This window comes from Aotus nancymaae, unplaced genomic scaffold, assembly GCF_030222135.1.
Source record: "Aotus nancymaae isolate 86718 unplaced genomic scaffold, 86718_ANA_hifiasm-v0.15.2.pri h1tg000002l, whole genome shotgun sequence".
NCBI lineage: Eukaryota > Metazoa > Chordata > Mammalia > Primates > Aotidae > Aotus > Aotus nancymaae.
Window position 1 is genome coordinate 19,968,749 of NW_026988413.1, and position 25,336 is coordinate 19,994,084.

Below are 25,336 nucleotides of genomic sequence, written 5' to 3' on the forward strand. Positions count from 1 at the left end.
GGAAGCGGTAGGATGTTCTTTTGAGAAATGAGCAAAGAGGGTGTTCAGGAGCATCAGGGCACTTGCCTCAGTTACTTAAAATGAACTGCATGTCCCCAGGATGCAGCGTGCACAGCGCCAGGAATTCCTACTCTCTAAAAGCTGACATTTGAAGAATTTAAAGATTTCCTTTCCGGCAGGTATTGAAATGAATGCATCTGTAAGAATTACCTGGTCAAAACTCAGAAATGCATTCTTCAGGCCAGAGATTAATCTTTCCTTGTTATGGTTTTATACTTTGGGGATGATAGCCAAACAAGGACCCTCAGTCTGATCCACCTGGAATAGTTTAATTTGTGCTTGTGTTTCTGGTGAATTTTGTTCAGAAGGAGGGAAGCAGTCACCACTGCCCTGAGGGTGAATGTAAAATCTGACGTCAGACTTTCAGATCTTGGCTCTGTCATTCACTGTCTGTGTGATTTTGTGTAATTATGTTATTCTCTCTTTGCCCTAGTTTCTTCATCAGTAAAATGGAATAATGTTACGTCTCTCTTTGGCTTGTCATGAGGAGTAAATGTAATAATGCATATTAAGGTCTCAAAACTGTTCCTATTACATGTAAGGGGCTCTAAAATGTTAGCTGTTTTATTAATATTCTGATAGTGTCGATCTGCATTTTTAAATAGCTACACATGATGGAAATACAAATATTTGTTATATAACATCATCTATGAATATTCTAAAGCTGTGTTTGGTCCCACATCATTTTCAGGCATCAGGCCCATGACTGCCCATATGCCCCTGCACACCCCCTGCTGGAACTGACCTGCGTTGTAATAATGACAGCTGCCTGAAGGCAGAGGCTGTGCCTGACTCCTCAGCCTGTGGAGTAAGGTGCCATTGCAGATGGAGGAACCAATAGCCCTAAGAGAAAGTTGAAAAGTCCTACCCCTAGACATAACTTTTTTGTGGGGCATATCTGTTGGACAAACCGAAGGACACCGGTGCTACATTTTTCAACAGGTTACTAGAAAGAAAACAAATAGTAAAAATGTTGCAAACATCTTGATCAACTGCCTTCTTTAGGTACATAATACTGAAAATGGTGCCTGCGCCACCGCACAAATCATAGTGCACCATTGCACTATATTGCAATATATTGCACTATATTGATGAGTTCAGTGCCGTTTCTTACCAGTGGAATTAAGCCCATACCATCCTATACTCCATGCAAGGCCTTCCATTAGGTTTTGTGGGAAATAAAGGCTTGAATAAAATTGATTCCTGCCCTTGAGGGATGGGGATGCAAAACTACAGCAGAAAGTTTTGCAAAGCCCTGTACATTTGAGACCCTTCCATTTTATTTTCCATATGCTCTTTGTTTAGGTAACTGATTTCCCAGGACCCTGAGTTTATTATCACACTTTTTTTCATACTTTTAAATAGAGAATCATTTGCAATGTGGGAAATCACTATATCCAGCTGGTTGTCTTATTATAGGTTGGTGCAAAAGTAATTCATTTTTTTTGTCATTTCAGTGACAGAAACTGCAAGCATTTTTGTACCATTCTAATGCATTTTCTGTTATAATTCTTTCCTAAATGACTAAAACATGATTTAATGACACCTTATTTACTGAGAGATGGAATATTTACTGAGGGCTTAAGGTTTTCCTTTTTCTCTCTTACATATTTTCTTTAATTTTCCTTCTCAAATATTAGTGCCCTCTTTCTTTCTTTTCTCTACCTTCTTTTGTTTCTTTCTCCTGAGTGGAAAGCACAGTATTTATTAAATATTAAATTGGGTACATGCATTTGTGTTTGCACGAGAGGGAGAGAGGGAGACAAGGAGAGCGAGAGATAGAGACTAGAGAACACATCTCTGGAGCCACCCCCGTATGAAGACTGTCACAAATAGCTCCTGGACAACTGGGCTGTGAAAAATGCCCATGGAGTAACTTCATGTTCGCGGTATCTGGAAACAGCACAGGAAGGCAGGATCAAGGCAGTTGACCCTGAATGGGTCTGGCTGGGTCCATGCTGCTATCCTTTGTCAATCTCCCCACAAAGGAAGGGAGTGTCATTTTAAGACAATGCTGTTGAATAGAACAGGGTTCCCTTTTAGATTTTTGTGGAAAATTGTTGGCTACTTCTTCCTGCCCTCCTGGCCCCCAGTTTAGGGATGAAAGTCCCGTATGTTCTTTAACTCCATTCAACTACTTAACTGCTTTTGATCTATGTCCTGGGAGGTCTTCCATGGCTCTGTTTCTATCCCCTGCTTCATGCTTCCCTAGTACTTCTCTGAGAACTTTGTGATGTTTCTGTCCATTACAGTGTAATTCTTTACCTGTCCATCTCCCCGATGGGCTGTGAGGGCTTTGAGCACAGTGACTGTATTGTATTCACATTTATATTCTTGGCATCTAGCCCACAGCAATTCTGTGGATGTATTTGAGTGAAGATGTGAACTTTGAATTTACATTCCTTTTTTAAAAAAGTAGTATTAATTGACAAATGATTATACATATTCATGGAGTACATAGCGATGTTTTGATACCTATAATATACAGTGATCAGATCAGGGTCATTAGCATATTCACCACCTCACACATTTATCATTTCTTCATGTTGGGTACATTCAACATCCTCCTTCTAACTATTTAAAACTGTTTAATATATTATTAACTAGAGTCATCCTACAATGGTATAGAACACTAGGACTTATTCTTTGCATTTATGTCATTTATGCTCTTTCACCTTATGGGATGTTTGATTATCTATAATGTGTGCCATCTAACTTCTGGAAAGAGAATGTGTTCCTTTTGCTTATTACCTGCTGGGTTATTTAATTCTCTTTTGTCCTAAAAGTACCTATTAGAAGCTTCACACAGGCACTCTTGTCCTGATATACTGTAGTTTGGAGAAGAGGGACCATTCACATTTTCTGTATTGTTCAATATTTTATAAACTTAGACCATATCCTCATTTAACCACCTTATTCTCAGGCTACAAAATTCTGGTTTTCTTCCCCAGTCTTCTCTCATATAGAAACTACTACATTTTCTGAATCATTTTGGGTCTCATTCTGTAGATCATCTCTAGCCTGTTAGGTATGTATTGGGTGATTAACAGAAGGTTTGCAGGCTGGGCTGCAGACCTGGATGAAGACGGAAGCCAGACGTGTGTTCATATGTGTGCGTGCACGATGCATGCATATGTGTCTATACTTGTAGGCAGTGATCTTACACAGGAGAAACAGAAGCAGCTTTGATATTTGGTATTTAGGTTCATGAGACTAAAGAAAAACTAAAGGACACAGGCAAGGAGCTTAGCTACAGTCACCAAGCTATTCCTGCTTATGGCCATAATTACCCTTTCACTTGAGAGAATGCTAAGCCAACATAGAGATGCTTTTGTTCTCCACTCCACCCCTTACTCTCTTGGGACAGAGACCATAGGGACCAGTGCTCAGAAAATAAATGGAAAAAGTAATTCACCATGACTCAGTTTCCCTAGCCTATTCAACATCCACAGACTCTCTCCAGAGTTAGAAGAGGCCCTGGTCATCTCTGTAAGTGATAACATAGTCCAGGAATGTTACTTCATCATTTTGACTTTTCTCTCTGTCCTCTGAGGCTAGAAACATTTGTGGTTGGCTACATGACTCTTATTTTATTACCAGTTAGCTGTTATCCTTGTTCCGGATTCTGCCTGAGCTTCTTTCCGTTATGTCTCTCTTGCAGCTAATAGAAAGCTATAAAAATGGAGGCAGTCTGCTAATTCAGGGACCAGACCACTGTTCACTCCTTCACTACGCAGCTAAAACCGGCAACGGGGAGATTGTGAAATATATCCTTGACCACGGTGAGTAGGCATAGTGAACTTACCCAGGATCACTTATCTGTGAAATGCATTGCATTTTCTAAGGTACCCTTCATCCAGGCACTCTTCAGAATGGCAGAAATACTCTCAAACGTTTAGCCGGCTCCCCTGCTTATTTGAGGCAGTCGTGGTTGCAGACCACTGATACCTATGGGCCATCCTAACCAAGCAATTAATAGAAACAATGTTCATACCAAGCTCTTTACAGGCTATTTTTCAGACTAATTAGTTTTTTAAAAATAAGGGACAAGAATAAATGCAGCCTGGCATCATGCACTTTATTTGTTTTAGAGTCCTTCTGTAAATTAACAGGTTGGGATCGCCTACCTAACGCATATTTGTAGTTCATCATTGTGAGGATTAATGAGGATAATTTTTTCCATCTTTCTAGTTTCTCATTTTTTTTCCTGTTTGATCTCATTTATCTTTTCAACCCAAGTTACACTTTATTCTCTTTGAAAATGTCTGGTGCTATTGTGTTGTCTGTGGCAGATCATACTAACCTTCCAGACTGCTTTCTAACTGGATTTCTAATTTGGTGCTAGATCGTTTGCAGAAAGTAGCATGCACTATAGCATCTGCCTCTAAAAACCCTTTAGAAGCATAAACATATTTGATGAATACCAAATCTAAACTGTTACATTCAATTTCTCATGTTTCATAGTATTTCTAGGAATAAAGAACAGGAATAAAGAGGAAAAAAATACTGCCTAGCTAGGCTGTTTTTAAATGAGAAGGAATGAAATAGTCTAATTCTGCTGGACTTTGATATACAGAGAGATTGGAAAAGTTTCTTTGAGCCTGTCAGCCAGCCTTTGTATGACTCCTTTTGTACCTAAATTTAGCCTGTAGATGGTAAGCACACTAGTAAACATTCACATCCTTTTTGCTCCTCTTTTTATGCAATTCAGCAAGTATGTCTTATTCCATTCATTGATTCATTCGTTTAACAAATATTTGTGTAGTGCCTAACAGGAACTGCCTGTTATAGACTGGTACACACACAAAAATAAAATACAGTCACTGTTTCCAAGCAATTGTAGGCTAAAGAAAAAAATATGATCGTGTGTCCGATTAAATTTAAAACAGATATATGGAGCTGTGTTAAGTCCTATGGTAAAGTCACAAATAGATAACATAGCTACCATTTATCAAGCACATATTTGCCAATTGCTTATACTGAACACATCCTGTCATTTGATCTTCACAAGCTCCTTGCAAAGTAGGTTCTAGATTATCAGTCACGTTAGACTTTCTTTGCTTTGTCTTCAGTACCTTCTCACTATGAAGATTATGCTTAAACCCTTGGTCTGAAATACAATAAAAAGGGAGGGTTAGAAAAAGGAAAAGCCATGAAAGCAGGATAGCTGTGTTACAGGATTTCTTTACTCCTTGTAAGGTGGGTTGGATAATTCCAAACCTGTCTGCCCTGGAAAGCCTAGGTAGGTGGACTGTATTTTTGGTGCTAAGTCTGGGGCTTATTACGATTCCTTGTCCTATTTCCCTGGCTAATTAATCTCTTGCAGTTAAAAGCATTGCTTTCTGGGCAAGAGTGAAGCCACAATGTTATTATGTTATTTTTCCTTTAATAAGAAAATATCTCAGGATTTCTACTGCACAAAGCTCAGGTGAGGGTTAGATGTATACTGTTACTTTCTTTTTCTTCAGCTCAGGTTTAAAGTTCTCCTCGTTGCTGTCTTCTTGATCACTTTCAATCTACTCTCTTTAGTTTGCCTTTGCCCTTTACCCGAGAGATTGAATACTTACTTGGATACCTTAAGCCATTTGGTGCCCACCTACCCTCTCTCTGGAGTTAGGTCAGAACACTGGCCATCTATTTGAGTGACAGCACAATCTAGGAATCTCTCTCTCCACACCCTGCCCCCCACCCATCTTTTTACCTTTCCTGGAGAAGCAGTATTTCCTCTCCTAGTCCTAGGATCATCTCTGTATCCACTGTCTCACTTGGTCTCATTAGGAGGCTGGAGTCAGCTCCTGTTTTTGATGAGGCTTTATTGAAGATAGACTCTCACATGTTTGGGGCTTTCAGCTGGAATGGCTGGAAGGCCAGGACACCTAAGCCTTCTCAATACCTGGTCTTTTTTTCCCCAAGCTTCTTCACAGCATGGTAGTCCTGGGGTTCCTAGGGGTGAGACTGGAAGCTGCCAGATGTCCTGAAGCGAAGCTGGAAAGTTCTACATGATCTCTACTGCATTCTGTTGGTTAAAACAAGTCACAGGGTCAGCCCAGACTTAAAAGGTTGGGAAACAGATTCCACTGTTTGATGGCAGGAGCTGTGAATAGTTCATGGATATATTTAATCTACCACACTCCCTTATGTCCCATTCTCTGCAGTTTAAAGTGATGACACTACCCTCACAATGTCCTGAACATCTGACTCACCTGGAATCCCTTAGAACTTTGTTTTTCTATTTTTACTTCAGTTCTGGGTCCTAAGAATCCAGGTTTCACAAATACAAATACAAGATGGCCCAGCATGGTGGAACCATAGTCCCAGCTACTTGAGCCTGAGGCAGAAGGATTGCCTGAACCCGGGAGGTCAAGGTTGAGTGAGCTAGGATTGTACCACTGCACTGCAGTTTGGGTAGCTGAGCCAGACCCTGTCCCTTGAAGAAAAAAAAAAAGATGATACCAATAATGAAGTTTTTAGCATAAGTATAGCCCATGCAATATTTGAAATATTATTACACTAAAAATGAAAACAGGAAAACTCCTCATCTGAGCCACCCCAGGGACATGAATGATGAGGCCTGGGATGATATCACCTGGACACAGTGGCTTTTCACTTCCTCTACTTCCTCTCTTTCCCCTGCCTCCAAAAATAGGGTCCTTAAAAGTACCATTAATCCATACTCACAGGGCTTGGCGTTTGTAACCCCAAATGTAGATCATTACACACATACTTCACCTGGCATGAATTCATCTGGCTCTCTCTGAGAGCCTTGAGCAAAACCTGACATTCCAATATAAATCAGTAGTTTCTCACCAACCTGCAGTGTCTCTTGCAAAGACTGAGTCACACAATACCACTCTGCTCGGATGGAAGGACACAAAGGAATTCAATCTTTTTTAGGGGGATGGGGGTGCTTATTTTTCCAATACTTTGGTTAGATGTTATAAATTAATTGTCTTAATATTTATGCTCATGAGAAGAAACACAATAGTCACAGTAGTCATCCTAAATTCACTTCTAAGCAAACAATTCCTGAGGTCTCAGAAGGCATTGTACCCACTTCCTGCCTCACCGGGCTCTCTAATCTCACAGGGAGAAAGACTGTGGAGATGGGAGAGCACAATCCATCTCTTTTGTTTCCAAATGAAATGTTATTATGATGTTTAGTCCAAGGATCACTGCATTTTTGATAGATGGCAATTTTTTAACACTTTGCTACTGTAGATGAATGATGGAGGCTCAAATGCAATTGATTCTTATTGAAATTCGTTATCAGCCTTCATAGACATTGTCAATTTCATTCTGACATCTATCTTATATTTTTTATCTATTCAGAAATATGGATGTAAAATCATTTGATATAGCCTAATTCACTTCATTCCACAAGAGCTAAACACTTCAGCTCAACTGTCCTTGTGTTTGTTTTTTAGTATCTTTAGTTGCTGATTCAGTTTATATTAACCATTGCATTTTATGGAAAACTATCGTAGCAAAACCATTCCTCTCTTTTAGATGATAGGAACTCCTATAAATTAGAGGGTTCTTGAAGTCAGAGACAAGTACACAGAAAACATTACCCTTTCTCTATACTGTCATCGCCTTCTTAAGTTGATCTCTGTTAATTGAAATAGTATCTCCTAACTTAGCAATGATGATAACTCTGCAATACCCTGACCTGACCAAAAAAAAAAAAAAAAAAAGGCTTTCCAAGAGGTCTCAGTAAGTCTGGGATTTAGGGACATATGCCAGATTATGGCATTGTATTTTAAATTAGCATCAGATTTGCAGTGGGTAAGTCTCATCAGTTTGAATTCATGTAAATGAAAAAAAATAATAAAACGTTTATACTATGCCAAAGATCAAGAAAGACATTCCTCCTGGTTATTGAATATTGCAAATCTCTCAAAGCCTTTGTTTATTTATTTACTCATTTTTTACGATTTGGTTTATGTCTGTCCCGTGGTTTCATACAACATAAGTCTGAAAAGCTGTTCAGACTTGACTGTAAGGATGCCTTTAGTAATTGCAGTTCTGCTGGATCCATGGGCTCTTCTCCAAGTGCACAACTGATGTTGTTTGTGGCTCTCGAGTTGACACTTCATTTGCTTCCCGCAGCCTGACTCCTGAGCCCCTCTCCCCTCTGCTCTGCCCTCTTCTTCATTGGCTCTGGTCAGGAGTGTGGGCCACCATCAAGAGGACACCTGAACAAGAGTCCTGAGATTAGTTATTCTCCCAGACACAACAAGCAGCAATCGATTTCTCTTCTATGGGCTCTTTTAAAGCAGGCTGGGGGCTGTGCAACAGGAGATGTGCGGTGTGTTCTGAAAGCACCATGGGAGGCTTGAAGTTTTTTTCAGTTTGCATCTTCTTCCTTTGGATGTCTTTGCTCATGTATACAGCATGCTGCTTTCCTTTATGAAAAACTGGAATTTGGACATTTAGAGAGTTGAAAAGAGACTCAGGGAGGAAGAGTTAACAATTCCACAGAGACTGGGAGAGAAACTAAGGATGCAGGGATTCCAGCTGAGATTCCTCTCAGTGGTTCCCGCTTTTCAGCTCCTTTCAACCATATTTTCTGCCCGCTCCCTCCCCCCTCATTTGCCCCTCCAAGGGACTTTTGTGTCGTTTCTTTCCTTTGCCACCCTGCACACTCTGCTCTTTTGTTTTTATTCTCCCCACGCCTACCCCATTGCCCCCTACTGGTTTTCCTGATAGAAATCTCACTCATGCATTTCCTTTTTGATTTCAATGGGTTATTTTGTCTTCCCTATTTTTCTGTCTTCAGTCTTTCTTTTCTCTTTTTTTAACCCCCCTTTTTCTGCCTCTGGTCCCAGAGAGAACCGACTACCATCCTGCTGGGACAGGATGACAGTGCTGTTAGCATTCCCAGTGCCAGCTCTCCCCACATCTGTGCAGCTTTTGTCCTGTGGCAGGGGAGGATTTGGAATGGTCTGCTGGCAGCGTCAGGGAGACTAATGGGAAATGAGGGCCCAGAGAGAGGCCATGGGAAGTGGAAGGAATAGCAAAGGGGATTTGGAGGCTTTGGTGTGGGAAGCAAATTAAAGGATGCATGTGACAAAAGGCACGTCATATATACTACAAATATGATATTGATGACAAAGTCACATCAGCAGGAGCTGGGGTATCCAACAGAAGAGCCTATGGAATGAGTACTGGGCAGCATCATTGTAATTTGGAAGGCCTGGCTACTTAACACGATGTTCACTTTCTTGTTTTGAAAGAGTTGTGAAGTTTTGCTTCCTTTTGCATTCCCTGGGCTTTTCCTGAATACTGATGTGTATGTCCACTTAACAGAATTTTCTTTCCTTTAACTTTCAGACCATTTCCCATATACACAGTCTTTTGAATCCATGTTTCAATTCTGAATCTTTCTCTTAAAGTGATATTGGCTGGGATCCAAAATGCTTTTAAAATGTCTTTTATTTGTTCATTCATTCATTCATTCATTGAAACAATTTAATTCTGTCCCAGGCACTTTTAAGGAAAAAAAAAGTAAACATTTTAATTCTGTCCCAGGCACTTTTAAGGAAAAAAATAGTATCTGTAACAATCACCACTAACCTCTATTGTCCTCAGTGTTTTAAATGCATTCTCATATTTAATTTTTACAACCCTATACAGTAAACTCTCACCTCTATTTGACAGGTGTTGAAAACGGAGGCATGGTGGAGTTAGGTGACTTGCCAAAACTCATCCATATGTGAGAGATGGTCTGGGTCCTCCATATTCCTAATACCAGCAAGGGAAATGAAACATGGATAGATAACCACAATGCAGGGTGGGGCCTTGTGAGTGTCACAAGCAGAGTTCAAGTGCCAACTGGTCTAGGTTTCTGGAAGAGCAGTGGCCATTTTCATCTGAAATTTTCATGGAGAAATCTGCACCCATATCTCCTCAATAGGGATTTTACAGTATTTTTTCTGGTGCAGGTCAGCCAAGGGATGAAGAGTGGACATTTTAGTAAACCCTGAAAGAGACGGAGACCTGAGGTTTCCTTGTCTACTGAGGAAACAATAGTGAATTCTCTGCTGACAGTTTGATGGTCTCCCTTGAAATTCCTTAGGGGAGAGGCATAGTGTTGGCAATCAGAATATATGTGTATATAAAACAAGCCCCAAACCCAAATGTTACCCTTTCACATACATTGAAGGAATTCAATTGCCTTTTTCTTATTTTACTTTTTTTTTGAAACAGGCTCTTACTCTGTCACCCAGGGTGGAGTGCAGTGGTGCAGTCATGGCTCACTGTAACTTTGATCTCCTGGGCTCAAGGAATCTTCCCTCCTTATCCTCCAGAGTAGCTGGGACTACAGGCATGTATTGCCACTCCCAGCTAATTTTTAAAAATTTTTTTGTAGAGTTAGGGTCTCTTTATGTTACCCTGGCTGGTCTTGAACTCCTGGGCTCAAACAGTCCTCTCACCTGGCTCTCCCAAAATTCTGGGATTACAGGCATGAACCACCGTGCCTGACTAGTCTTTATTTTTTCCTCTCTTGTTTTTCTCCTTTTGTCTCCTTTCCTTTATTAGTGAGACTCACATTAACTTTCCAAAAATCACAGGTGTTATTGTTTATACACTAAAAGCCACAGGGTGCAGTTAAACTCCACATTGTACAGTTAAAGCACGGCTCCCTACTGGGGAGTGCAAGTTCAAATAAGGAGAAGAACAGCCTTGTCTTAGGCCTCTCCTGGCATCCACTCTCTTTAGCCCCTTCCTTGCTAGCATTATGCAGTCAGTTTAAAGCACGCTAAAAAATGATTAGAAAATGTACCTGTGCTGTTAAAAATAGCTGCCCATTCCCAGCTGTAGTCAGCTGGCTGCCGCTTTTGCCTCTTCTTGGCCAGGGTTCAAAATGTTCTATTCTTTTGTGATTATCTATGTTGATGGGAGAATAAGGAAAGTTGAAGTTAATTAAATTGATTATTTCAGAGCCATTCCCAAAACCCTTTAATTGGCATTTTTTAAGATATTAATTAAGAGCAAAAGTTTCTTGCCTTAGTATTAGTGCCTCTGCCTCTCCCCTCTGTCAGCTGCAGAGGATGAAAGGGTGCAGAGGGAGGGAGAGTGATGGGTAGCCGCAGGCATGCCTGACTCACAGACTAGATAATCAGCTCTGGAATAATTCTGGGTTGGCTGCATTTATAGTGATTCTGGTCAGAAATTGTGAAGAATAGCTCTCTTCCTTGTCCCCATCTTCATATTGTGAATTATTGCTATGCTAGCCCAATTAAAATGCTTCAGGATCCCCTCACGTGCGTAGAGACTCAGACCCTGGAGGACTGGGGACCCACCATGGCACTTTTCTGAGAGCACCGAATGACAGTGCTGAATGAAGGGGGAAAGTAAACAAGGCCTCTGTTGCCTAAATAGTTGTGCAATTAGCAGTACCAATGGGAACAGAGCTACTAATGAGTCCAGGCTACTCATGTTCATGGAATTCCTTTCCAAATGAGTGGCTTAGAATCTTCCCTGAAGGTGGCAGGCGCTCTTTAAGAGGACCATTGGGTGCTTAAGCCTCTTGTTGACATTGTGAAGAGTGCCCTGTTAGCAGCTAAATAGGCCTGAGGTGCTTGGTTCTCAGGACATAGAATTTGAGTCAACAAGTGGCTTCACATGTAAGTGGGAGTAATGCAACCCTTTCATGTCACCTTCCTTCACTGATGTTCCCATATCTTGACATAGTGTGACCTGCTGTTTCAGGGCAGAGAGGACAGCGAATAGGACACTTTATGCTATCTAAAGCTGAAGCAGTACCTGTGGTGTGCCAGGCACTGTTTTAAGCACACTATATGTATTGACTTTTTTTTTTTTTTTTTTGAGGCAGAGTCTTGCTCTGTCGCCCAGGCTGGAGTGCAGTGGCACAATCTCGACTCACTGCAACCTTAACCTTCTGGGTTCAAGTGATTCTCCTGCTTCAGCCTCCTGAGAAGCTGGGATTATAGGTGTGTGCCACCATGCCTGGCTAATTTTTTGGATTTTTAGTAGAGATGGGGTTTCACCATGTTGGTCAGGCTGGTCTCGAACTCCTGACCTCAAATGATCCACCCGCCTTGGCCTCCCAAAATGCTGGGATTATAGGCATGAGCCACTGTGCCCGGCCCTCTTGAACTCTTACAACAACCCTGTGAGATAAATATTATTATTAATTTGACTTTATATGTGTGATAACTAAGGGGCTGAGAGATTAATTAGACTTGCCAAAGACCTAGTCTGTAGCAGAACAGGGACTTTTAACCAAGAAGGGACAGCTCCAGAAACCTCACTCCTAATCACTGCCCTTTGCTGCTTTGCATTTGGGTATGTGGGAGGATGAAGATCATTATTCATTTTATCTTAGAATCACAGCACCAAGGAACAAAGAGGAATGAGTTAATTTTTTGTTGTTTCCTTAATATGGGGTAGGTGATAGAAGCATACAAAAAATAATTAAGGTGTTCTTATATTCAACAGATACAGAATAATTTATTTATGGAAGGCATGAATTCAAAAAGTGAATGCATAGTATGAGGGTAGAACCAAATAAGTGCTTTAGGAGTTGAGAGAAAGAATAGATTCCTCCTGTCCAAGGTCATCTTTTCGGAGGACCTTGTCACAGACTAGCTTTTAAAGAACATGTCAGATTTAGATATGAGGCTATTATGGATAGGGAGAGCTGGGAAAGCCTGAGAAGTTCATGGTTGAGTGTGTAGTTACCACTTTAGCTTTTTTGAAAAAATAAATAAATAAATAAAATGGAACCCTGGGAACAAATTGAGGCAATATAGTTCCAGATGAAAGACTGTGAGCTCCAATGTTTAAATACTTGGGAGTAAGCAGTAGATATGCCATACTGAAAACCTAGAAATCTAGATGATACAAGACCTTCTTATCTGTCTTGGTAACTACTTCTGCATGCTAATAATGTTCCAGGCAGATACCAATTAGGAAGTGTATTTGTCAAATAGGACAAACAGAAAAGACAAAGTAAGAGAGACTTTGCAAGAGAAGATTCGCCTGGTCCCAGTGAATAGCAGGTGTAAGAGAGGAAGTCAAGATGATTTGGATAACCAAGAGAATTGGGAAATCCCATAACATCTCTGTTATATTCTCCTTGGCCAATGACTTTCAGGGTGAGAGTCATCACCTCTTCTTCCCCTCCTTACTATGTACAGTAAGTTCATTGTTAATAAAAATGACATCCACCAATAAAGAGAACAAATCCCCAGGATCATGGATCATCTTTCTAAAGACTAAAATACTCAATACCTAGAACTGTGTTTGGCACTTACAAGCATATTTATTCATGCATTCAACCAAATATTTAAGCATCTCCTTAGCTCCAGACTCTATAGTAGGCACCAAGGAATGACACAATGCTAGACAAAGCATGGGCCAAAACTTTAAGGGGTTTTCTAGAGTCTGATTATGGGGAGAGATAAATCAGGTTATTTAAAAATACTTTGATAAATGTCATGATCAATAACATGATCATATATCCCCCCTTGCCTGGGGTGGTCCCACCTTGGATGATAAATCTCATTACTCATTCAACTATAGGAAATGGGGCAGTACATAAAGTGAGGGTTTATATAGGCTGCTGTTTAATAAACTGAAATGGGATCATAAAGGCCTTTATGGGGGGGAAAAGTCTCAGCTGATACCTGTGGGCTGAAGAGGGCAAGAGATGGCAAGGAGAGAAGCAGTGGTACAGAGCTAGAAAGCTGGACACTCCAAACAGTGTTTGCAGACTGAATAGATTGATTTGTGAACACCTAAAACATTGTGAAGGGGGCAAATCACACAATATATCCATTCCTAAGGATGCATCTATAGTCATTGGATGTGTGTGCATAATATTTCTTTCTGACCTAGGAAGAGAAATTTTTAAAAAAGTGGAATTGTACTCTAGATGATACGTATAGTGTCTTACAGTCCTAATATTATGCTTCATAAAACACCATCCCAAGCAACTTGTTAGAGAATGAGAAATAGCCCTGGTTCTTAAAGTCCACCTCATTCGCCCCTTTCTTCCCAGTTAGCCACTTAATTATTTTTTGGTTATTATATTCCAGTTTTATTTCTTAAACTTGATTGAAAGCTTCTTGAAGCAGAGACCATACCATTCTTTTCTATCTACCATTCTGTACATATTGGCTCATGGAGATTGGGAGTTTGGTGATAAGGATGATAAGGAGGTAGAGGGATCCTTTTATTTTTCTTTTTGCCTTATTATTCCTATCCCCAAATATAGCTTTGCAAGGCACTTTAATTCTGTGACTATAGATTTTCTGATAATGTTTAGTTTTTGAGCTTATTGTTTATGGCCATCTTGCTTTCTTCTTATTTAGGTCCTTCTGAGTTATTGGATATGGCAGACAGTGAAACGTGAGTGTTGCCTTTTATTATATAGTCTAGATTATTTTCTTCAGAACATATCTGGGAGAAGAATTTAATCTATAGAGCATATCATAGGTAATTTTAGTTTAAGTAATTCAAAGTCCACTTTCAACTCTGTTCATAACTGTGCAGGGCTAATTGCCTAAATAAAAAATTACACAATACTAATTGATGACAATTGTCATAATGCTTGCCTCCATAGTCAATAGTAATCATCATTTAGAACTTGCTTCAAGCATTGTACTCCTATACTGGTACATCTTGGAATGCTGAGAAGCCTAAATAATTACACTTACCTTTTAATGTACCTATCACATTTATTCTTTCTCAACTTGGGTTTCTGAGCAAATGGGGCCCTACTGCCCTAAGGCATTCTTCACATGTAATGACACAACTCCTCTCTGTTAGTGTAGAACAAGACAAGTTATGAACCACCACTGAAGAACTAAGAATGTAGTCACTCCATTTTCTGTCTTCTGTGATTCAGAGAAGGAATCCTGATTGAAAAAGTCATCCACTCTGAGATGGTGCCTAAACTGATAATAATGTTTGTTTTCAACCTTATTTTTAAAGCAGCGAAATAGATACTGCTTCCCAAAGAGGAACAAAGATAGGCTGTACAACTAATCCTGAAAGCCATATTTGAAAAGGTGTAAAGATGAGTTGGTGGGGAGAGGAATGAGGTGGTGAGTAGCTAAGCACACAGGGAGGAGGAGAAGTAGAAATGAATAGAATGGAGAATGAATGAGAAGCAGTAGAACTGTGAGTTAGTACACATGGAAGAAGCTGTCTATTGCTCCATAGAGCCAGTCCACAGGCCAGCACATCTGATTGGCAAGATTATAAGTGGTGCCATCACTTACCCCATTATGCCTTCTGTAAGGGCTGCTATGGCTTTTCCTGAAACACTTTGGCATTAAGCATCTTCGTGACTTTGGGCTCAGTACAGGAATATCCTCCTCCCTATACAGCCTGTCAGTGATGGGGAAATAGCCAGTTTCCCTTGCCCCTTCCCACACTGAGTGGCTGGCCTCAGGCCTGCTACCTCCTGGGGAGAGCTCTGGCTCTCAAACTCTCCCAGAGTCTCACTGTGCCTCTCAGATATCCTCTGTGACTGCCCCTCCTTCCACCTGCCACGCACACAGAATCTAAAGTGGATAGAGCAGAGTGGGTGTTGGTCTGGCTCTTTGAACTTGGGTTCTCAGGAGATATTCCTCTGCAGGCTGAGTGGCCATCAACCAAGGGCTGCATGCTGTGCCTGAAGGGCCAGAGGCACTCCACACTGCTCCCTGTTCCTTCACCCAGTGCCCTTCTCACTGTGCTCAAATGTATGCACAGTGAGAATGATACCCAGTGTTCAGCTACATCTACACAATTGGTCTGTTTAATACTGCATTGACTGTAACCTAAATCAAACAGTAGTAGTTTTTTTAAAAGAATTACTAAGCCTAGTTAACCAACACTGTTTCAAAAGGGGACTGGAGTCAGAAATTATGATCAGGTGATGACTAGCTCAAGGAATTTTTAGAAATCCCCTTCCCCAGTCCCCAGAATGTACCCTACAGGCAAGGTCTCAGCAGCCTATAGGGGAGGAGGCTGAGGAGCACCCGACATCAGCTCCCCTCACTCCACTCCCTGCTGCCTCCAGCCCCTTTATGGGTGGTTTCCCATTTCATCTTTGATTTAGGGGTGAGACTGCACTGCACAAGGCCGCCTGCCAGCGGAACCGGGCTGTGTGCCAGCTTCTGGTGGATGCAGGAGCATCTCTGAGAAAGACGGACTCCAAGGTAACTCGATGAGTGAGTGCAAACATCCTCCCACTGGGTGAGATCGAAGACACTGTTGCTTTTGCTTGTGATCATAGCACGGACATCCTTTCTGTGCTTATGGAAGTGCCTGGGGATTTGGAAAAAGGAGGAAAAAATAGAGTGCTTCATTTAGAGAAACTGTGATTTAAATGTATAAGCACAAAGGGAGGGCATGTGCTTGCCTATGGGGCTTTATAAACCTCTGAACATGTTGGCCTTGGGACTTTGGGGTTGTCTTGCTGAATGCTAGCAGCCAAGTCATGGGAGTGGAGGTCCGAAGCCCAAGGAGAGGGGTCAGGACCATGTTCAAAGACTTTGGCCTGACTACGGAGAAGCCCGTTTGGGGTTTTCCTTCAGTACTTACTCCAATGTGGTTTAAATTCTATGATTTATATGGCCCTTTATATGGATGCCAAAGGGATTACTTCCCAGCTCCCAGGATGGTGGGATTTGGCTTTGAGATGGTTACAGTCTTAAATTTGGTGTGCTTATGTAGTTCTTCATTTTAAAAAATTTCTTTCTATTTGTTTTCTAATATTATTCTCTAAAAGTTAACCTCAGAAATTAGATAGCATGGGAATTACTGTCATTTATAGGTATAGGAGCTAAAAACCTAGAGAAAGTTACACATACCCTTGGATCAGTAGCTGAGCCTTAAATTAAATTGAGCCCTTTTGACGTCCAGCCCAGTGTTGTATCAGCAGGTTGGTGGTTCTCATTTGGTGCCAGAACACCCCAGCCACATAACAAAATCGGTTTGTTTATAGAATCTGTTTTGTTGAGGTACAGTGATACCTGTGGCCCTGTGGCTTGAATTGTGGTTGGTTTCTTCGCAGCAAAATTTATGTAAATCTGGACTTAAAGTGTGCAACTATCTTAGTAACAAGGTGGTGAGGCCAGAAATGGGTAGTGTGACATGTGTGCCAACCTTGATAGCATCAGCAGATGGAGGTGAGGCCTCAGGGGAAACTGTTTAGAACTGAAAACAGGCTGCATCATGAGTTGTTTCCATTTATAGAGCACACCCAAGAGAAAGGGTTGAAAGATCGAGGAAAGGAAGAGTTGTAACTTAGTAGAGTTGACCCAGGGCTCAGCCTATAAGAAAGGAGAGAGAGAGAGAGAGAGGAGTTAGTTTACATAGAAGATCAACCCCATACAGCAGGGGTGTCCAATCTTTTGGCTTCCCGGGGCCTCATTGGAAGAAGAATTATCTTGGGCCGCACATGGAAATACATTAACACTAACAATAGGTGATGAGCTGAAAAAACAAAAATCGCAAAAAAGAAAAGAAAAGAAAATCTTATGATTTGAAAGTTTACAAATTTATGTTGAGCCTCGTTCAAAGCCACCTGGGCTGCATGTGGCTTGCAGGCTGCAAGCTTGCCATAGAGGATTCTGATAAGCTCTGAGAGTTTTACAACACTCAGTAGATTCCAAAAAAGAGTGAACCACTTAACTATAGACAGTTGCAGAAAAGACTCTTAATATATAGATGAGCCCTTCATTAATCAGGTACTGAGTAGCTCAGGTTTTGGGCCAATGATTGTAACCATGACACATAGCTCAATGACTTAGAAGCCTAATTAATGGCTTAAGCTCCATTAGATTTATTTAAGTGATGAGAATCTGCCTATGTGCAATTTTTTCCCTGGGGCCTCCTCAATCTGCAGTCTACTTTATGAAATAGCTTTGCCTCCCAAGTGGGCCTCTTTCCTTTCTGAGCCAGTTGTATTGTATAGAACTCCCTACTTCCCTGGAAACCCACCAGCACCCTTGCTTTCTGGCTGCCTAGGCATCTCAAACACACTTGAGCTGTGTCCTGGTTTCTAGTGGTCTGTTACCTGTCCGGCTAGCTAATTTGGTACATTATTTCAAATGGCAGCTATTAGGTTGGTGCAAGAGTAATTGCAGTTTCTGCCATTAAAAGTAATACTTTTTTCAGTGTGATGTTCTTCTCAGATGTTACTTGTACTCAGATGTTTTGATGTTTAACCTGATTGAGAAACACACACCATGCAGTCAGGATTAATGGAGCCAGGTTATGGAGTAGGGTTGGCCTTGTTGGGACCACTCAGACAACAGCCGGGCAACTGCCTCTTTACCACATAAAGGCTGGTCCTACACTCAACTCAGATCATTTTAAAAAAAGAGAGAAGCCATGAAAAAGAGGGACAAATCAAACAGGTATCAGGAGACCTGGCTCTTGAGGTCTGCTTTTTTATCTTTCTAAGTTTCTGAATCAGATAAAGGACTCAGTGTTCATGGAGACTTCTTTCTATTTTGTATTGTCTATGTGTCTGCTTTTTTTTTTTTTAAGTGCAAGTAACTTACTTTTATAATTATAAACCCCTCACATAGAAAACTAGTAATGTAGGAAGATATGTCCCCAAAAGCAAAAAATTGCTGGCAACCTCACAACCCAACCTAAATATCATTAAACTTTTAATGATCCCTCTTCACATGCAGATATGCCTGTTTTTCTCTCTTACTGATTTTTTTTTAACTAGATGAAGTCATACATACATGATATCATATAACTTTTCACTCAGCGTTATTATTCTAGAGATCTTACCATATGAAATAATATAACTATACTTCATTACTTTTTAAGGTTTTTAAAAATTCTGTCATTCTGTAACTGGATGCTAGTTTAAAGTTGAATGTGATAATTACAACTGAATCTTCTGGAATTTTTTGGAGAGAAGCAGCATCCTGAGATGCAGCATATGAGATGCTGCGATCTCCTATTAGAGATCACTTCCTTAGAGATCAACTCAAAGGCCCACTTCAGCCATCTCTCTGAATATTTGGAAGCTGGAAATTCCAACCTCATTATTATTGAAGTAAAGACACAGTTGTCTACTAAGACTGCGAACAAGTTGAATCAAAATTATTATAGGAACTTCTAATTGGTGGTTAACTGCTAAATCACAAATAAATAAAATTTTAGAAAGATTCTAGAGCCATTGGTACCTCCCTTTTGTCCTCTCCCCAGTAGGCTATGTAGAGCGGGTCGGATTGAGGTCACCAGTATCAGTTGGGATAGCTGAGATGAAAGCTGAGAAGTCTGTGATATTTATCAAACTCACATGCATATGTACATGGAGCTATTTCTTTAGCACAATGATCATGCCTCTACTCTTCCTTTAGAACTTAATATAACATTTTAAATAGTTAAAACTGTATCATTGAACAAAAATTAGAAATTTTGAGGAATGCTAAGTAATACCTACAGGCATTCAAAAGAATGGACACCTTTTCCCCTTTACTGTTGACTTCTTATTCAATGGCCTTATTGAAAAAATATCAATATATATGCAAATGTGTGTGTATACGTGTATATACAAATGTACAAAAGGCATTATAGTAGCCTGTTAGAAATTATATGATCATTTAAGATGTTGACGTTAAGAATGTAATGACAGAAATTTATGATATGATGAATAAGAAAGGTTGTAAAACAGTAAGTAAACGAATTGTGGTTTTGTTTTTATAAAAAATATGTATAGAGGCACATAAAAGACAAAACCTAGTTATCAATGGAAGGATAATAATGGTTATCTTAGTTTGGTGGAATGATAGAGATATTCCTTTTCTTCTTTGTGCTTTTCAACTTTCCCAAGATTTCTTTAATCAATATCTACCACTTTTGTGTTGAGGAACTAGCTTAGTTTTTAAAGAGATGAAATGCTATAAATTGTGGAGAACTTAACTGAAGTCTTTGAAACCCACAAAGAAAACCTTTCAATTTTTTCTGTCACTTCCTTTTAATTTCTGAATGTTGATTTCCCAAGTTTAGAATAATAGCAAGAGTCCTAAACTAGAAATCTAAATGCCTGCCTCCCTATTTTTTAAATTCAGTAATTTCTATTTCCCCATCTTCCAGAAAGGCTCTGGGTTTTAAAACTCACTTTACCCCACTGTTTCCTCCTGTATACTGTTAACCTCTGTGAACTTCTGTTTTTCTAGTATAAACCCCACACATCAAAAGTGATAAACTCTTTCCCTTTGATTTACCAATCAGTCACACATTTTAATTTAATGCTCATATAAGACAAGAGATTTGAAAGTGTCTTGTAAACTCTAAAACACAAAATGTGAAAGAATCCTTACTAGCAAGTATCTTTGGGTAGCTCTGTTTCTGTGACTTCTGTGGGGCTTTTTTTTTTTTTTTTTTTTGGTATTTCACAACCAGCGCTTGTATCTCTTTCCTTCTCACTATTTACGTATAGGGTAAGACACCTCAAGAGAGAGCACAGCAGGCTGGGGACCCAGACTTGGCTGCTTACCTAGAAAGCCGTCAGAACTATAAGATCATTGGCCATGAGGACCTGGAAACTGCTGTTTGACCCTGGTATTCGGGCAAAGAGAACGTGAGCAAGCGTATCACATCTGCCCTCCCTGCGATCGGGCAGCTCCCCTGGAAGAAGCTGATGGAATTCGTATATCTGTCTCTCTCCTGCAAGAATCTACCTGAGACCATGCCACTAGTTTTTAAGGGCTACCAAGATGTACAACAGAACATGATAGCCCATGGAGAAGGAGGCAGGATACCTGGAGATGTGTGGAATACAGCGCGAGTTCCACAAAATTGGATCCTTATTGCTTCCAGCAAGTAGCATGAACTTCTGTGTTCACCTGTATAATTTATTTTAAAGATTCAAAGGATGTTGTATAAATGGCACTGCTCCCTCCTCCCCCTAAGCATTGATTTTTTTTCCCTGTACCATACAATTCTACTGTAACTACTCATCAACTTAAAAAATATATTATCTCTTCTCTTTACATTCAATCTTGGAAGACCACAAGATTGTCTGAAGGCCTTCTAAAATCCTCTGAATGTCCTGCAGAAATACAACTGTAAAACCACTTCCATTTCCAAGACTAAATATGTCAAGACTATTTAGTGACTCTCTCTGCATGTCCTCCCCACCCGCCCAACCCTCCATTTCATTATATAGGAGCTGGGAAGTGCCACATGGATAATGTCAACTTGTGTGCTATATCTCTGAGGAATGGTGAGGTGGCATGGGAGATGTCTGTGCTTGGAGGTACCTCAGAGAGGTAACCCAGGGGTCAGCCCAGGCTGCTGGGCTGTAGCCAATAGCCATGCAGGACTGGTTCAGCTTGGGCTGTCTGTACAGCTCCGTACTGCCTATGTGTAGCCATCTTTGCCTTTTGCTGCAATAGAAGATGAGCAAAGGATTAAACAGAGGCCCACAGCTAGTCTGCAGAACGATTCAATTTTAAGTGCTGTTTAAATTGCCCAGGAGAAAATCATGTGTGGGAACTGTTGTTCCGGGAAATGGAGCACTCTAACAATGCTTACTTCTAAGCTTTGTTGAGTGATAATAGAAAGCAGCCTAATTGACTCGAAAAAGAAAAAAAAACAGCAAAAGCAAAAGTAGCAACATATGTCAACATATGTCACTGAAGTAGAGAAGAGTCATTGGAATGTTGCACAGAGGCTAACAACTATAGACTGTTGGATACAGTGGTGAGAGGGACCCCATTTTAGGTTTTTCATTTAGGTTTTTTGTTTTCATTACTCCAAGGAATCTTTGACTCAAGGACAAAAGCTCATTGTATGAGTTCCACTGCCAGATTTATGGGATGCCCAGATAATTCAGAAGGATACTTCAACTGTTATTTGTCAGGTCCAAGGGTTGTACTTGAGAACCCCATTTTCTATGTATGGGGTACTCTAATATATTATTTTATCTACTTTATTTTCCCCTTTTAGAAAGTCCTTAGTGCAAACCACTGTGGGAATCTAGCCAGAAATGTCTTTCAGATAGTTACAACTACAACATCTAAACCTGCCGAATGGTACTTGCAGGTACTTCTATTAGGGACTCTGTGATACCTAAAATATCAGAAGAAAATGTCTGTCTAACTTTCTATCCAAATATCTACTTGACTTGGGGGCAAGTCAAAAATAAAAGTGGGTGTCCAAGGTTTTGCTTTTGGCGAAATCTGATGTCTCCTGAGCTTATTTCCATTTTGTCCTTGGACGCAGCAAAGTGCTTCCCTACTGTTTCTGCATGTGACCGTGAATGATGGTGTCTCTACATTTAATTTAAAGGTCTAATGGTGACATTTGCTTATCTGAGTCACATTTCAGTCACATATCATCATTTTGAAAGTACGACTATGATGTACCATATTAAATAGGAACAGCCTTTCAGTGGATGGGGATTCTATTACCGCAGTCTCTCCATAGTCATTTCAAAATCAAATTGTTGGTGGGAAGATGGATTGGGTGGTGAGTGATCTACGTCCATTTATCAGCCTCAGAAATGGAACTATCTTTTGGATATTACAGGAGGGACTGCAGCAGATTGTTTCCAGAAGCTGGAAAAATATGCTCCAGGAGAATTTAATCACTGGACTTCTGCTAGGAGATTTTTAGTTGGTGGAACTGTCAAGGAAATGTGATGACAGAAATATGATCCTTAAGGCAGACTGGAACCTGGCTTTGAATGGCATCTTCCATTCCCTGGATTGAGCCAAACATTTGGCCAAGCAGTCAGTTACCTAGTTATTACTGCTGGGATGAAGAACTCTGTTTTCCTCAACTGCCATCTCACATTTCTCCATGAATGCTTCCAAGTAGCCCAGAGAAAATTTAGGGTATAGGTGGCCATGGGCCAATTTAAATAGCTCCAATTGAGGACGTAAATCTGTGGCACGAAAAATGATGAGTTAGTACTATAAGATCTCTGATGCATCTGGAAATCGTTTTAAAAAAAGGCCTTAGAGTTCTATATTATTTGTGGAGACCAATATTTGACATATCTCTTTGAAAAAAGCAAGTACCACTAGGACTTGGAATTTCCAAAATAAAGTGAGCAGAGTAACCACATATGTTATGGATTTAACATTAAACCACCTCCTGTAGCATTTTTAGAAAATTGGCCCTGAGCTTTAGGAAGAGCTAAGACCTTATGGTCTAGCTCTTATGAGTTTCCATCTCAGCTAAAGTATATTGTATCCCCTCTAATGGGGCATCAGGAAGTAGAAAAGCAAGTGGTCTAGTCCTGGTCTGAAGAGCCGCATAACTTTAACAGACATAAAAAGATGTACCCATAGAAATACCATTTCTACAAAGACTACTGAGACAGAGCTGCAAGAGACAGCTAGCTTAGCTGACTCCTCTGTGTTTGTTTCTTTGTGTTGGGATTCCATTTTTAGATGAGGTTGATAGAAGAATGGAAAATTAAGAGTTATTAAAAGACAACATTCTGTAACCTGAAAGGTAGTCATGTTTGCAAGCTTATATTTTAATATTATGCATTTAACAAAATAGAGCACAGTTAAACTGTGTTTATCATATTCATGGACTTTATAAAGAATAAGAGAGAAGATTAGTAAGCCAACAATGAAATAAATACCATGGCTAGGAATTTTGCTTTGAGAGTTTGTTTCCTCTGTAGATGTGATAGCCAAAAACCAATGCAATTTTTGAAACAGGATTTAGCTGGCAAATGCACAGTGATGAAATTAGTAACAACTGGTGGAAAGTCACACATACCTGTTGCTCCATATCCATTCAGAATGGCCGCTTTGGCAGATCTGCCTGTGCTAGGAGCTACTCAGCATCACTTCATTTTCATTTGGATCTAGTGAGAGTCCCTTTGCCTAATGAATTCCTGAAATTTATTTATTTACTAGAACCCTCATATTATTCATGGCTTAAAACATGACACAGCATCTTCATTTTATTACATGTCAATTTTATTAATATTTAGGGGTTTTTTGTTATTAAAATGGCAGATGCTTTTTATAAAATGTTTTAATGCCACAGATGAGTATCACACCCAAAGTCAAGGCATCCTTTTGTTCTGGTGTTGTGTCCCACTTCCCAAAAATAAATACTGTTAACACTGATGAACACTGCTGCTTGTACATGATGTCAGAAATACTCCATCTGTTCATACACAAGCATTTATGTATATATGCATACACATTCACACAGATATATAGACATTTATTTATATACAATACGTGTATGTATACCATATTCATGTATATTGCATATGTTTAGAAAAGAAACATTTTAAAAGCATGCTGATCATTTGTATATGTGTAGTAAACACCAACAGGCAAAGACAGATTAAACAGAATCTCCATTTATTTTTTGTTTCCACCATTGCTAGGCTTAGATCTGTCACGACATTACTACAATTGCATTTGCTATTTTCTATTGCCTGTGTCATAAAATTCATGACCAGGAGTTCCTGTAATTGTTTATGTTGCCTTCCATGAAGCATGAAACCTACCATAGCCTCAAGACTTAGCTAAGCTACATGTGGATTTCAAGTAAAGGAGAGTTCTTTCCTCTGTGATGCTTACATAACTTTACAAGGCTGTTTGTAAAACTAACACTCAGTAGGTTGCCTAATGATATTTAATTAGGGCAGGCTACTGGCGGGAAGGTGTAGTAACTTTGGTGTAGTATGGGGTCTGAGCAGCTTGTCTTCCTACCAGAAGGAGTAGCTAATGAAATCACTGAGAACAGCATGATATTTTATTCAATTATGCTATTTAAAACTGGGACTTTATTAAAGTGGCTCATCCTAACCATCAAATAAAATTACTAATTACTCTATTTAAATGAATTATGTTCATTTTAGGAAAAGAGGTAGAAGAGCATCTATTAGCTTTCTGATTAATCTCTAACACTTATTTAATATAAAATGGATTCTGCCTGCCTCTTAATTGAACCAGGTTTGAATCTCTCAATTCTTCCCACTCTGAATCTCATACTTAGCTGATTAGAAGTCCTACAGTTCTTTCTCTGCCAGGTCTTTCAGAACAACTTGGACTCTACCCTTTTCTGTGTCCCTGTCATCCTTCATCTTTTGTCCCTCAAAATTTTGGGCCACAGCAAAAGTCCTGCCCCTGGACTTTCTGCCTACTACTGTCAATAATTTTGTCACACAGCTGCAAAAATCTTTCCCAGATATTATGCTGAAAATAGATCAAAATGAAATTACCCTCTGGGACAAATACACCTTTTATTCAAAGGACACATAGATGTCCACTGACCTTGATCATCTTACAGAATTATGGTA

At 40.0% G+C, this 25,336-nt stretch overlaps 1 protein-coding gene across 4 annotated transcripts in view; it reads left to right on the forward strand.

Annotated features, from left to right (window-relative positions):
* DGKI (diacylglycerol kinase iota) overlaps window positions 1-24,870 on the forward strand; it is a 445,642-nt gene extending 420,772 nt beyond the window's left edge. For 3 of the 4 annotated variants that reach the window (XM_064373122.1, XM_021674149.2, XM_064373130.1), the window contains 4 exons: window positions 3,722-3,842; window positions 14,403-14,439; window positions 16,139-16,238; window positions 20,492-24,870. In XM_064373122.1, coding sequence (XP_064229192.1) covers window positions 3,722-3,842; window positions 14,403-14,439; window positions 16,139-16,238; window positions 20,492-20,608 — 375 coding nt within the window. In that variant the 3' untranslated portion in view covers window positions 20,609-24,870. The remainder of the gene's footprint in view (window positions 1-3,721; window positions 3,843-14,402; window positions 14,440-16,138; window positions 16,239-20,491) is intronic. The other variant, XM_064373138.1, reaches the window with a different exon arrangement.
* Window positions 24,871-25,336: the final 466 nt, after the last annotated feature.